Source organism: Callithrix jacchus, chromosome 5 (genome assembly GCF_049354715.1).
Source record: "Callithrix jacchus isolate 240 chromosome 5, calJac240_pri, whole genome shotgun sequence".
In the NCBI taxonomy this organism is placed as follows: domain Eukaryota; kingdom Metazoa; phylum Chordata; class Mammalia; order Primates; family Cebidae; genus Callithrix; species Callithrix jacchus.
In genome coordinates, this window is record NC_133506.1 from 88,036,825 (window position 1) to 88,051,154 (window position 14,330).

Genomic DNA, 14,330 nt, shown 5'->3' on the forward strand with positions numbered 1-14,330 from the left:
TGAAATGCCAAGTATAATCTTTGCCTTCAGCTTTCCAATGGACATTAATGGCAAATTCTGCCTTCGGTTACATAAACACATTTGACCAAAAAAAAAGCTAGGCAGCATGAAAATCCTTGAAGAAACAGAGCCAAATTCTGAGATGGCATATAATTATATACTAGTTACCAGATTCTGAAATAGCATGCAATATGCCAAATAGATGTTTATTTCCTCTTGTTTTCTCAAAAGGGTCCCACCCAACCACTGAAAGGAGTAGTATCAAAATAACTCAGGGTGGGTTTAGCCCTCCTCTCTTGCTGCTAGCGCACAGACCTGCAAAGGCACTGAGAATTTGGTGCATACCAACACTTAGCGTATTTTAGGCTGCAGCAGGAATGGTTTACACAAGAGGTTTCTAAAGCCTTCATTCTGAGCCAGTTCCTTAAAGGCGAGTCGAGTACAGGAAGGGATACATGCCAAACACATGGGATTTGGGATTCGTGTCTAGTTATTAGGTCTTACACTATCTGTATGCCCTGAAATGGGGAATCCCTGGTCACACTGGACCTGGAGTAAAAGCTGGGATTTCCATAGGAAGTAACTGGCCAAGTTCATTGATGATCCAGGGTACCAATATCCACCCACCGCAAAGTAGTTAGTTACCTTAGTGAATTATCTAAATACACATGGGTTGTCTATGGGTTGAGTTATTGAGGGGTCACTAACATCATGCAGTTGATCCTTTTTTTGAGACAGAGTCTTGCTCTGTCACCCAGGCTGGCGTGCAGTGGCGTCATCTCAGCTCACTGCAACCTCTGCCTCCCCTCAGTCTCCTGAGTAGCTGGATTACAGGTGTGCACAACCACACACAGCTAATTTTTGTATTTTCACTAGAGACAGGCTTTTGCCGTGTTGGCCAGGCTGGTCTCGAACTCCTGGCCTCAAATGATTCACCACCTGCCTTAGCTTCCCAAAGTGCTGGGATTGTAGATGTGAGCCACTGTGCCCGGCCTACATCATGCAATTGATTCTTAAACCACTACTTTAAATTGTTTCTGGAACAAGGCAAGGGATAGATTAATAATATTAAAAAATGTGCGGTTCCCTGCAAAGTAGTTACTGTGGGTTTTGCTATTTACTGACTTCAGTGATATTCAGAACATCTTAAAGACAACTGTAAAAAAAAAAAAAGAGACAACTGTATTTATTTTTTGCAGACCTTGTGGTAAGTGGTTTTGAAAATGCTCAATGAGAGTGGATTTGATTTTTAGGAATAGTCACAAGTTAGCTGGCTCTAAGGCTGACAAACTCAGTTGGTGGCCAAGTTAGGCAACACGGGCTTTCATGAATATCAAGGCGATTGATTCAACACTTAAGAGGGAAACTCAGCCCCTGTCCTTAAGAAGTTGTGGTCCAGGTTGAGAGGAAGTCACACAAAAGACAATGTACAGCTGGGTGTGCTGGCTCACACCTGTAATCCCAGTGCTTTGAGAGGCCAAGGTGGGTAGATCGCTTGAGCCCAGGAGTTCAATACCAGCCTGGCTAACATGGTGAGAGACCCTCATGTCTCTATAAAAAATACAAAAAATGTAGCTGGGCGTGGTGGCACATGCTTGTGGTCCCAGCCACTCAGGAGGCTGAGGTGGGAGGATAACTTGAGGCTGGGAGGTTGAGGCTGCAGTCAGTTGTGATTGCACCTTTGCACCCCCACCTGGGCCACAGAGCAAGACCATGTCTCAACAAAAAAAAAGAGAAAGAGAGAGAAAAAAAAGACCATTTCCAATGCAGTTTCAGAAGCATGAAAGAGTAGTGGTGCAGTACTAGAGTAGTGGAAATGTTTTAAAACCAGGTGATAGTTAGGGCAGCAAACTGGGTAAATGCATTAAAAGTTATTAAACTGTCCACTCAAAAGAGGTTGAATTTGATGATATATAAATTATAACTCAGTAAAGTTGTTTTTAAAAAATGGCTACTCTATGTATGAGCGCAGATTCCCTTTAGTTCTAATTTAACACTATGGTCCTCACCACCTTTGCCCTGGGGAGCAAGGTGAAGAAGGAGGAGAAGAAGTTGGAGAAGTGGGAAAGTATAGGTTGGTCTTGCTTAGGTTCTGGTCTTGGGCCTGCCTTTAAGTGAGGGAAAGCACAGAGGGGTATTGTATATTCCAATGACATCACCACATTTACATTTTAGGTAGGTTTCAAGGAGACAGTCTGAAAGATGGCAGGACTGGAGACTAGGAGGCCAGTTAGTTATAAGGATATTATAACAGTCTTGGACAGAAATTAGGGTGGTTAGAACTGTGGGGGGCAAAAGGGTAAAAAGGAAGGCATAAGTGTGTGAGTTCTTAGGTACACTTGACAGGACTTGGTAACTGGTGAGATGGGGATGAGGAGGGAGAGGAAGAGTCAGGGAAGGCTTCGATCATAGGAGGGACAGCAGGGGGATGGACATGGGGGGTACAACCATGGACATATTTGATTTCAGATGCCTGTGTGACTTCCAGGTAGACATAGCCAACTGGCAGGTACACATATGACTCTAATGCTCTAGAAAGACCCAGGATTACAAGTCTTAGTACAAAGTGGTGGTTGAACCATAGCAGAGGATGAGATGAGTCATGGTGAAATTGTGAACTAAAAAAAAAAAAAAACTGGGCTGAGGATGGAACCCTGGGGAAGTTAACATTCGAGAACCAGGGAGATGAAGAGTACGTAGAAAAAAAAATAAAGAAGAATGTGAGAGAAACAGGAAGAAAGCCAGGAGAGTGTGGTATCAGAGAGCCAAAGGAGGCTGAGGCAGGAGGATCACCTGAGGCCAGGCGTTTGAGACCAGCCTGGGAAACATTTAAAAAAAAAAGAAAGCAAGCCAAAGAGTCACGTTCGACAAGAAAGGACTAATAACGTCAAAGGTAGGTAAGACCGCAGAAAATAAAGGCTGAAAAGGAGCCCAGTGAATTTGGTTACTGACATTAGCGGAAGAATTTCAAGAGAAGGGAGAGGAGGGGAGGGGAGGGGAGGTGACGGCCTGGCTGCAGCAGGCCAGGGAATCCATGGTGGGGGTGCAGGAAGCAGACACAGAAATGGAGCTGGCTGTTTGGGGACATCTGGGATGAGGGAGGAAGGAACACGCACTGTGGCTGGAGAGGGACACAGTGTCTACAGAAAGCTTTGCTCTCTTGTTCTTAAGATGGGAGAGATTTAAGCACATTCATGGAGTGAGCCACCAAGAAGAAGGGAAATGTCAGCTGCCAGCGAGACTTGTGGATGGCAGGGGCTGGAGAGCAGAGGGCCTCAAGTCAGGGTCTCAGGCAGGTACCAGCAGGAAGAGGGTCACTTCATCCTCCGAGATGTGGGGACTAGATGGTGTGTAGCCTGGAGCGAAGGGGAGGAGGCTGAGTGGGTTCTCACCTGCTGGCCTTGGGGGTCTTCATTTTGTTTTGTGTGCGTGTGTGTGAAACAGGGCAGGGAGTTCTTTGTTGAAACAATGGGAGTTGGAAGTTTGAAAAAAGTGAAAGGTTTAAAATTGTGATGATAACAGAGGGAGCTGATGGACAAGTCAATGTGTTGACGTGAGTCATCTTTCATTCTTTTCTTTCCCTTACTCCGCCTCTCCATCTATCAGCAACATGTCTGTTCTGCTTCTATTTCCTGGGCCGGGCCACTTCTCACCACCTCCGCTCCTATCACCCTGGGCCAAGTCGCCAGAATCTCTCTCCTGAATTTCTATCATAGTTTCCTTACAAGTGTTCCTGCTTTTTCTTCTGCCCCTTCTAGCCCTTTCCCTGTACCGCAGTCAGAGTGACCCTTAATACAATGTAAATCAGATCATTTACTCCCCCGCTTAAACCATCCAATAATTCTCACAGTGATAATAAAACCTAAATGCCAAGCTATGTTCTGTGAGACCCAGTGTGATGCTTCTGCACTTTCCCTGGGTTCATGTGTTCCAGCCCCTCTGGCTGCCTTTGGTTTCCTCCAGGCTAGTTCCTGCCTCAGGACCTTTGCACTGATTTTCCTTCTGCTTGTGAAGCTCTGGTGGGATCTTTCCCATAATTCACCGCCACAGTCAAGTGTTACCTACTCAAAGAGACCTTTCCTGCTTCTAAAGGAGCACCACTTCTAATCCCTTAATCTATTTTATATTTTTATTGTATTTAGCAATAACTGAAACTATCTAATATATTTCTACTTGTGTAAGTTCTTTCCCCACTTAATCCTAGCATAAGAACTCCAGGAGAACAGAGACTTTGCTTAGCACAAAGTAGGCATTGAATAGATATTGGCTGAATGAATGAATGAAAGGGCAGTATTGAAAGCCCAATGGAGATTAGAAAATGAAACTACAGGCCGGGCTCCGTGGCTTGTTCCTGTAATCCCAACACTTTGGGAGGCCAAGGCAGGTGGATCACGAAGTCAGGAGATTGAGACCAGCCAAGCTAAATGGCGAAACCCCGTCTCTACTAAAATAAAATAAAATAAGCCAGGTGTGGTGGCTCGCGCCTGTAATCCCAGCTACTCAGGAGGCTAAGATGGGGGAATCGCTTGAACCTGGGAGGCAGAGGTTGCAGTGAGCTGAGATCATGCCATTGCACTCCAGCCTGATGACAGTATGAGACTCCATCTCAAAATAAATAAATAAAATAAAACTGCAGTGGGTCAAAGCCATACAGTTGTCTGATTTTCTTCAATGAGGACCATGAAATTATAAGATTGATTTTTTTCCTATATGCCTGTTCTGGAGACAATTTCAAACAGGATCTGGGTAGCAGAGACATCTTTGTGAAAAGTAGATAGACTCCCAGGATGACCAGTTTGGATGTTTATGTTCTTATTTATTTTGCAGAAATATCCTCGATTTTCTAGTCTTCTTATACGTGGGTAATCACGTTGTGGGAGGAAATTGCTCACTGTTTCCAGCCACACAGCTAAGCCGTATTATATAGGTGAAATCAGGTTACTGAGATAGGTCTGGTTTCCTTGGTGACCTGGGAGGTTTAGTTATATTTGAAATTGCTAAGAAGGGGGAAAACCTGATACCAGCAGTTCTGTGTTTTCCTCAGGGAAGGAGCGTTTTTCAATCCTCAGCCCTGGCTGAGAACGTGACTTCTTGATTGGCGAGGGCTGAGGTCCTGCCAGTGGGATGACTGACACTTTCTACCTGCTCCCGGCATCCCACAACCCAGTCTGGCAAGTTTGTCCCATGCCAGCTCTGGGTGGCGGCATCAGGACTCCTTAAGGTGCCCTGTCTGTTTTGGTTTTGCAGGTAAACACTGTAACTAGGGCGATGAGCAGTTAGATCATTGTAAAATGTGCAAACCACCTTTCTTCTGGTAGGGATGACAACAGAAGGGCGTGCTGTTTTACAAATGGTAGGGCCACCCAGGTAACTTTGATGTTTTCTTTCCTTCTCAGTTGGTTTGCCAAATTTAAGCCGTAATGCCATTGGTGCCCAAGGGCTCTACGTGAACACTGAGCACAGTACTTTTACAGTGTTTATTTCATTTTCTTTCTTTTCTTTTTTTGAGATGAGTCTCACTCTGTCAGCAGGCCGGAGTGCAGTGGTGCAATCTTGGCTCACTGCGACCTCTGCCTCCTGGGTTCAAGCGATTCTCCTGCCTCAGCATCCTGAGTAGATGGGACTGCAGGTGCGCACCACCATGCCAGCTATTTTTTTTCTATTTTTAGGAGAGACGGGGTTTCCCCATGTTGGCCAGGATGGTCTCAGTCTCTTGACTTTGTGATCTGCCCGCCTCAGTCTCCCAAAGTGCTGGGTTTACAGGCGTGAGCCATTGCACCTGGCTCATTTCATTTTCAAGCTAATATTAGGAGGTGGATATGACCATTATCCCTGTTTGTTTTGTTTTTAACAGATGAGGAAATAGACTCAGAAAGGTAAAGTGGCATTTGATGTCACATATAGCTAATCAGTGGTGGGTTTGGGATTTTAGAAAACTTTTACTGCTTATTGTATGCTGATGCTGTATTCTGAATTCTCTTCAAATACCGTAAGAGAAGGCAGAAGGCAATTCTTGCTTTCTGCAATTACCTGATACTCAGAGTCCACCTTATGCTGCATGTCCCGCAGATACTAAACATCGCTGAAGAACCTCTGCCTGGCCCTTGCTTCAGGCAGCATGATTCCTAATCCCCGACCTGCACATAAAAGAGACATACATGTGCTGTGATAAGAGTCCTCCGTTGTGTTGCCGTATTTGGATTTATTTTCATGTAATTGCTTTTATTTGTGTATTCATCTAATTTCCCTTGTTTGAAAGGCACAGATGCTCCTTTCAGGCTAAAGGGACTTCTTATGTTGCTGTTGATGCCCTTACTGTCCTCCTGTTCCAGGCATAAATAATGCAGCCACCTTCATCAGGCACGTCAGTGATCCTGTCCTGCTTGCTCACGGGGAGGCAGATTGACAGACGCCTGATTCGGATCTAGAGCATGACACAAAAGAATGCCCTAGAACCTAGCTAAATTAGCAATGACCAAAGTTACAGGCCCCTGGTTCCTTAAATTCATGTATGCAACAATGATTGCACCCTTATTTTCAACCAGGCACTGTGCTGGGCACTGGAGTATAACAACCAGCAAAGCAGACACACGACGCTCTCCTTTGTGTTGCTTTTTTTTTTGAGATGGAGTTTCACTCCTGTTGCCCAGGCTGGAATGCGATGGCTGATCTCAGCTCACTGCAACCTCTGCCTCCCCAGTTTAAGTGATTCTCTTGCCTCAGCCTCCTGAGTAGCTGGGATTACAGGTGCCCACCATCATGCCTGGCTAATTTTTGTATTTTTAGTAGAGGTGGGGTTTCACCATGTTGGCCAGGCTGGCCTTGAACTCCTGACCTCAGGTGATTCACCCGCCTCAGCCTCCTGAATAGCTGGGATTACAGGTGCCCACCATCATGCCTGGCTAATTTTTGTATTTTTAGTAGAATTGGGGTTTCACCATGTTGGCCAGGCTGGCCTTGAACTCCTGACCTCAGGTGATTCACCCGCCTCAGCCTCCTGAATAGCTGGGATTACAGGTGCCCACCATCATGCCTGGCTAATTTTTGTATTTTTAGTAGAGTTGGGGTTTCACCATGTTGGCCAGGCTGGCCTTGAACTCCTGACCTCAGGTGATTCACCCGCCTCAGCCTCCCAAAATACTGGGATTACAGGTGTGAACCACCATGCCTGTCCTGTGTTGCTTATGATCCAGGGTGCAAGACTGACTTTGAGCAAGTGAATCCAAACTATGTTAGGTGCTCTGGAGCAGAACTATGGAGCTCTTTGAGAGCGTTATTACAGGAGAGTATAACTTGGTTTGGAGAGGTCAGGCAAGGTTTTCCGTAGGCAGTGACACTGAGTTTGACAGAGTGAGTTAGCTGAGAAGTGGGACAGAGAGGACAGCAAATGCAGAGGGTTCAGGCATGAAGGAGCAGGTGCAGATGAGGAAGATGGAAAGGGGAGCAGTGCAGCTGGAGCAGAGATGAGGAGGCACCAGTCCCAGAAGAACTGCAGGGGAGGCAGGGGCCAGCTCCAGTGGGGTCTTTAAGGTCATGATTCAAAGAGTCATGGGAAACTACTGAAAGTTTCCAATCTGGGGAGTAAATAATTAGTTTTGTGTTTTTATTTATTTGTTAATTTGTTAGTTCTTTTTCTTAGAGACAGAATCTTGCTCTGCCATCCAGGCTGGAGTGTAGCAGTGTGATCATAACTCACTGGGTACAGTGGCTCCCGCCTCCCAATGTGAATCACTTGAACCCAGGAGTTTGAGACCAGCCTCAGCAATATAGTAAGACTGTCTCTATAAAAAAAAAGTTGAAAATTAGCTACGTATGGTGGTGCATGCCTGTACTCCTAGCTGCTTGGGAGGCTGAGGTGGGAGGATCACTTGAGCCCAGGAGTTAGAGGCTGCAGTGAGCCACAGTCACGCCACTGACTCTGACCTGGGCAACAGAGTAAGACCCTGTCTCTATTTAAAAAAAAAAAAAAAAAATTGTAGTTTTAAAAGATCCTTCCAGTTGTGGTGTGAGAATGGATGGGTGGGATGACGGTGGTAGAGTAAAAACAGAAGTAGGAAGACCTCTGGGAAAATAGCACAGTGGTCCAGATGTGATAAAATGGTGATCAGCATCAGGCAGCAACCGTGGAGAGAAAAAGGAGGAGGAGGAGAATGGGGAGAGAGAGGGGATCATGGCTACTCTTTTTTTTTCGAGATGGAATTTTGCTCTGTCACCCAGGCTGGAGTGCAGTGGCATTATCTCATCTCACTGCAACTTCAGCTTCCAGCAATTCTCCTGCCTCAGCCTCCCAAGTAGCTGGGATTACAGGCATATGCCATCACACCCGGGTAATTTTTTATTCATAGCAGAGATGGGTTTTCACCATGTTGGCCAGGCTGATCTCGAACTCTTGACCTCAGGTGATCTGCCTGCCTCAGCCTCCCAAAGTACTGGGATTACAGGTGTGAGCCACAATGCCTGGCCCATCGTTGCTCTTTACTGAGCCTCTGGAAGGGCTAGGCCTTGTTTTAAGCAGTTACACAAATTAACTCATTCAATCTTCTCAACAACGCTATGAGGCCGGCACTACATCTCCATTTTGCAGGCAAGGAAACTGAGGCCCAAAGGGATTAAGTAACTTGCCTTAAGTAACAGAGCTAGGGAGTGGAAGAGTTGGGATGTGAACCCAGAGAATCTCGCTGCAGTGCCCACACCCTTAACCAAGGGATTCAAAGGACCTCGGGAGAGAAAGTCTTCAAGGGCTTGCGATTATCTGGATGGGTCAGGGGCTGGAAGTCTCAGAGATGCCCAGGTTAGTGGGTTGGTGCCAGCATTCCCTTCAGAAAACACAGGAGGAGCTACTTTGTGAGGAAACAGCACAGCATCAGAAGAGTCTGGTGCAGCAAACAGAGAGGCCAAGCATGCTGTCAGACGCAGGGCTCTGGAGTTGACTGGAGAGGCACAGATCTGGGCATTGCTGGGATTCTGTGATAACTGAAGTTGAAGGAAGAATGGGAATGAAAAGAGAAATGAAAAGGGAAAGAGGACACAGGACAAAACTGTGAGGAACACTCATAGTTAGAGAACAAGCAGCTGAAGAGAAAAGCCAGAGGTAGGAAAAGACCAGGTGGGTGCTGTTTCAGAGATGCTGAGAAGAGAGCATTTCAAAAAGGAGGCTACTAATAACCTTGGTGAGAGCATTCAGTGGAGTGATGGGGCCGGGAGGGCTGCAGAAGGTTGCGAGATGGGAGGCGAAGGCATGGAGAGCATGCTTTCAATAAGTTTGGCTGTGATTGGCATGGCCCAAGTTTATGGCCAAAATATTTAAGCTCACAAAGGGATAAAATGGCACTGTTAATAATGACTCTTCACCTATGGGGTCATCAAAGCCCCCACCTATTCCGTGTGACAAGGAAACAGCAGGGTGGGACAGGTGACATCTCTACCTTCAGGTGTATACGTTCTGTGGCTTTCCTTCCCTCCTCCTGTTTATTCAGTTGTAGATATTGCCAGTCAGACTGCCCCTGACTCATGGTGACCCAGTGTCTGGTCTGGTAGTTACAAAATCTCACACTGTTTATTGTTTGGCCCTGAACAATGCGGAAAACTTGTGCAGGTCTCTTGGGGGTTCTTTTCTCTGGAGTATGGAAAGTTGGTCTTTGACAGTCAGAGTCTGAAACTACATCTAATGTGTAGTTCCAGTGCACACACAAAACCTAAATGCTGTCTCTGAGCATTTTAATAGTCATTTATGGGACTATATTTTATTAATTAATTAATTAATTAATTTTTATTTTTCGAGACGGAGTTTTGCTCTTGTTACCCAGGCTGGAGTGCAATGGTGCGATCTCGGCTCACCGCAACCTCCGCCTCCTGGGTTCAGGCAATTCTCCTGCCTCAGCCTCCTGAGTAGCTGGGATTACAGGCACGCACCACCATGCCCAGCTAATTTTTTGTATTTTTAGTAGAGACGGGGTTTCACCATGTTGACCAGGATGGTCTCGATCTTTTGACCTTGTGATCCACCTGCCTCGGCCTCCCAAAGTGCTGGGATTACAGGCTTGAGGCACTACACCCGGTGGGACTATGTTTTAAAAGATGACTTTTAGCGTTTCATCGGAATGTGTACCTGCATAGAACAAAGTTACACTTTCACTCTTTTCAGAAAACGATGGTGTTAAAACGGCAGGAGGATAAGCCCCTGCTGTTACTGTTGGAAAGAGATGCCTGTCTGAATCTTAATCAGGCAGCGACCCTAAGGACTCATAATAAAAATGTTAATGGTCACTAAAGGGGCACATCCCAGAATCCACTTGGATTATACATTTTTGTTACAAAGTTAATACAGACAGCCAGTTAATCTATCATGGCTTTAGTGCAGGGTTAATTTAAGGCGACTTCTAAGTTAAGAGGCATAAAATAACGTTGTCTTAAATAGGTAGGAGGTAGCACCTTTCGAGTTACTTGCTAAGTTGCCTCTGATTTTACAATCACCTACCAAATAAAGGACTTTAAAATTGCCCACAGCTGGTGGCTCACCTCTGTAATCCCAGCACTTTCAGAGGCCTGAGGTGGGTGGATCACTTGAGGTCAGGAGTTAAGAGACCAGCCTGGCCAACATGGCAAAACCCCATCTCTACTAAAAATACAAAAATTAGCCGGGTGTGGTGGTGTGCTCCTGTAGTCACAGCTATTCGGGAGGCTGAGACAAGAGAATTGCTTGAAACTGTAAAATGGAGGTTGCAGTGAGCCAAGATCATGGCACTGCACTCCAGCCTGGGCAACAAGAGAGACCCGTCCCCCGCAAAAATTAAAAATTAAAAAAGAAATTACCTACAAAAGTCTCTTTTCCTTCCCATAAACTCTCTATTTCATTGTATTTCACAATATTTAGAAGCATCATAGTGTCACATGTAATTTTTAATTTAAATACATTAGGTCTTTATGAGATTAAACAAATATTATGAGAACCAAGAAAACAGGGTATTAGTGATAGAGCAAGATGGTAGTTACTCCGTGTAAGCAAACATTCTCCGTGTTTGCGTGAATGTCATACCGCACTCCAGGTATGAAAAGCTGACCAGGATGAACGAGAAACAGAAATAACTATGGAAATAAATCTACATGAGATAATGCCTAATTCACAGATCTCAGCTTTGTGGGCCTACTCAACCAGATGGCCACTTGAAGCTGAGAATTTTTCCCCAGCAAACACAGAGGGTTGGGGTGGGGGTGATAATAAAATGTGGACAAGGCACATGTTTCTAAAATAGCACTCTGTATTCTCTTCCATCGCTCACCTTTGAACTGCTTCTTAATTTAAAATCCACTCACGGTCATGCACACTTCTGTTTTAAGCCTTTCTGGTGATAATGTCTTGTGCCAAATTTGTACTTTAGAAATCAACATAAGAAGCCGTATTAAGTAGGAAGAGAGAAAGGAGGAGGGAGTTGGAGGCTTGTGGAGAAGGAGGGAGTCCTGTGCTGCTGAAGCAAGAGCAAATAATTCTTCTTGGCCTCAAAATTCTACGTATCTGTGAAGTTTTGTGGGGAATATTCTAAGAACTTTGTGACATACACATTCTTCTCTAGTGTAACTTTCCAATGAATTCCAACCAAGTTTTCCTGACTAAGGAGAACAGAATCTGACTGCAGAATGTTTTTCAGTGCCCGAAAAAGTCATGCATACATACCATCCTTCTGTTTTATGACCACATTTGTCAAAAGAACTGATTTGAAGGAGTCTCTTCTTTTTTTTTTTTTGAGACGGAGTTTCGCTCTTGTTTCCCCGGCTGGAGTGCAATGGCACGATCTCGGCTCACCGCAACCTCCGCCTCCTGGGTTCAGGCAATTCTCCTGCCTCAGCCTCCTGAGTAGCTGGGATTACAGGCACGAGCCACCATGCCCAGCTAATTTTTTGTATTTTTAGTAGAGATGGGGTTTCACCATGTTGACCAGGATGGTCTCAATCTCTTGACCTCGTGAGATCAAGAGGCCGCCTCGGCCTCCCAAAGTGCTGGGATTACAGGTGTGAGCCACGGCGCCCGGCCGGAGCCTCTTCTTAATAACAAACTCTTGGCTCACTGCAACCTCCGCCTCCTGGGTTCAAGCGATTCTCCTGCCTCAGCCTCCTGAGTAGCTGGGAATACAGGCACGTGCCATCACAGCTGGCTAATTTTTTTTGTATTTTTAGTAGAGGCGGGGTTTCACCGTGTTAGCCAGGATGGTCTTGATTTCCTGACCTCAGGATCTGCCTGCCTGGGCCTCCCAAAGTGCTGGGATTACGGATGTGAGCCACCGCACCTGGCTAACAATCAAACTCTTATTGGTTTCTTTTTAAAAACAATTTTTTTGAGACAGTCTTGCTCCCAAGTTGGAGTGCAGTGGCGTGATCTCGGCTCACTGCAACCTCTGCCTCCTGGGTTCAAGTGATTCTCCTGCCTCAGCCTCCTGAGCAGCTGGGACTACAGGCGCATGCCACCATGGCTGGCTAATTTTTTTTGTATTTTTAGTAGAGGCGGGGTTTCACTGTGTTAGCCAGGATGGTCTCGACTCCTGACCTCATGATCTGCCTGTCTCAACCTCCCAAAGTGCTGGGATTACAGGCATGAGCCACTGCACCCAGCCAACAATCAAACTCTTATTCTTTTCTTACTATGTCCTCATAAGAGAAAGACATCACTAAAGCTAATATTCTGTTAAGCAATAAAGGAAAATGTAAATAATTTAACCCCTCCTTAGACGGAAGTTTGCTTTGAAACAAAATCTAAATGGCTATTGTTAATACCTGATAATCAGGCTCAAAAACTACCCCCTTTCCACAATTAGGTGCTTGGAGGAGGATTTCAGGAGAACTTATTCAATCTTTTCCCCAATTGATTAATTTGTAATGTCAAACATTATAGGATTTGTTTAGACCTTAGGTTAAAAAAATTAGCATTTTAAAGTCTTAGCTTATAAACGTGTCTTGAGTATAAGCAAGAAAGGTTAGCGGGGCGCGGTGGCTCACGCCTATAATCTCAGCACTTTGGGAGGCGGGTGGATCACGAGGTCAAGAGATCGAGACCATCCTGGTCAACAGGGTGAAACCCCGTCTCTACTAAAAATACAAAAAATTAGCTGGGCATAGTGGTGCGCGCCTGTAATCCTAGCTACTCGGGAGGCTGAGGCAGGAGAATTGCTTGAACCCAGGAGGCGGAGGTTGTGGTGAGCCTAGATCGTGCCGTTGCACTCCAGCCTGGGTAACAACAGCGAAACTCCGTTTCAAAAAAAAAAAAGGTTAATGATTTGGGCCCAGTTTACAAATACTGTGACTGCAGAGAAAAAGGAAGAATTGGTTGGGAAAGTTAAGGAGATCTTTTAACTCTTTTAGCCAACTTGGCTTAAGAGTTGGAGGCGGGAGGGAGGCGGAGAAAGGCTTGCTTTTGGCTGTGACTCTTCATTTTACTGTGAAACTAGGAGAGATGGGCGGTCACATTTCGACCATCAAGCCCAGAAGAGGGGAAAAACTCAACGTGTGATTGGGAAACTTTGGGGGAGGAAACCTCACAGGTTCGACAAGCAATTCAGTGCTAACATTAATAACAATATCCAGCCTGGGAAACATAACGAGACCACTTCATTACAAATAATATTAAAAAACTAGCCAGGCGCGATGGTGGCCTGTGGTCCCAGCTACCGGGAGGCTGAGGCATGAGGATCGCTTGAGTCCTGGAGGTCGAGGCTGCAGTGAGCCGTGACTGCGCCGCTGCATCCCAGCCTCGGAGACAGAGCGAGACTCCTCAAAAACAAAACCAGTATCAGCCATTTGGCACTCAGAAGCCCAAGGAGCCATGGTCTGTGTATACCTTTCCTGACCAGTGGCATCTGCAGGAAGGAATGTGGGTGCGGGCGGCTTCCAATGAGCAAAGGGTCACAGCATCCCCCAAACCTGTGCCTTTGAGACAGAAAAAAGCTGGTGCTGGGGTCAGCTGGGTCAGGGACAGGCCAGGCCATCGGATGTCAGGTCCGGTTTCCCTCCAGAATTTTGGAAGTCTAAAGGGAAGGTTGTCCCCGAACCTGGGAGGACGGGGTTGGAGCGGCGGGGGGCCAGGGGCCGTTACCTGTGGGGCTGCCCTTCCTCCCCTGCCGGTGCTAAAGGGGTCGAGGGGCGGGGCAGGCGGGCCGGTACAGGGCGCAGGAGCCGCCCATCAATCGGGCCAGGACTGCCCTGAACGCCTCTTCCTCCTCCTCCTCTCGTTTCTGCTCTTCACCTGCCCCTCTTCCTTCTCCTCCCCCGAGGCTGCTTTCCTTGGCGCCTGCCTGCCTTGCCTGGGGCGGAGGCGGTGGGGACGGCTACCGGGCGTCCTCCGG

General features: G+C 46.4%; 1 protein-coding gene across 6 annotated transcripts in view; it reads right to left on the bottom strand.

Moving 5' to 3' along the window:
• Positions 1-14,314, bottom strand: part of MARCHF10 (membrane associated ring-CH-type finger 10) — a 111,022-nt gene extending 96,708 nt beyond the window's left edge. For 3 of the 6 annotated variants that reach the window (XM_078373473.1, XM_035300380.3, XM_054256004.2), the window contains exon 1: positions 14,081-14,314. Coding sequence is in view for 3 of the 6 variants with exons in the window: in XM_035300376.3 (XP_035156267.2) it covers positions 6,031-6,060 (30 nt within the window). In the remaining 3 variants the exon portion in view is untranslated. Of the gene's footprint in view, positions 1-6,030; positions 6,138-11,279 lie in introns of all 6 variants that reach the window. The other 3 variants (XM_035300375.3, XM_035300378.3, XM_035300376.3) reach the window with 2 other exon arrangements.
• Positions 14,315-14,330: the final 16 nt, after the last annotated feature.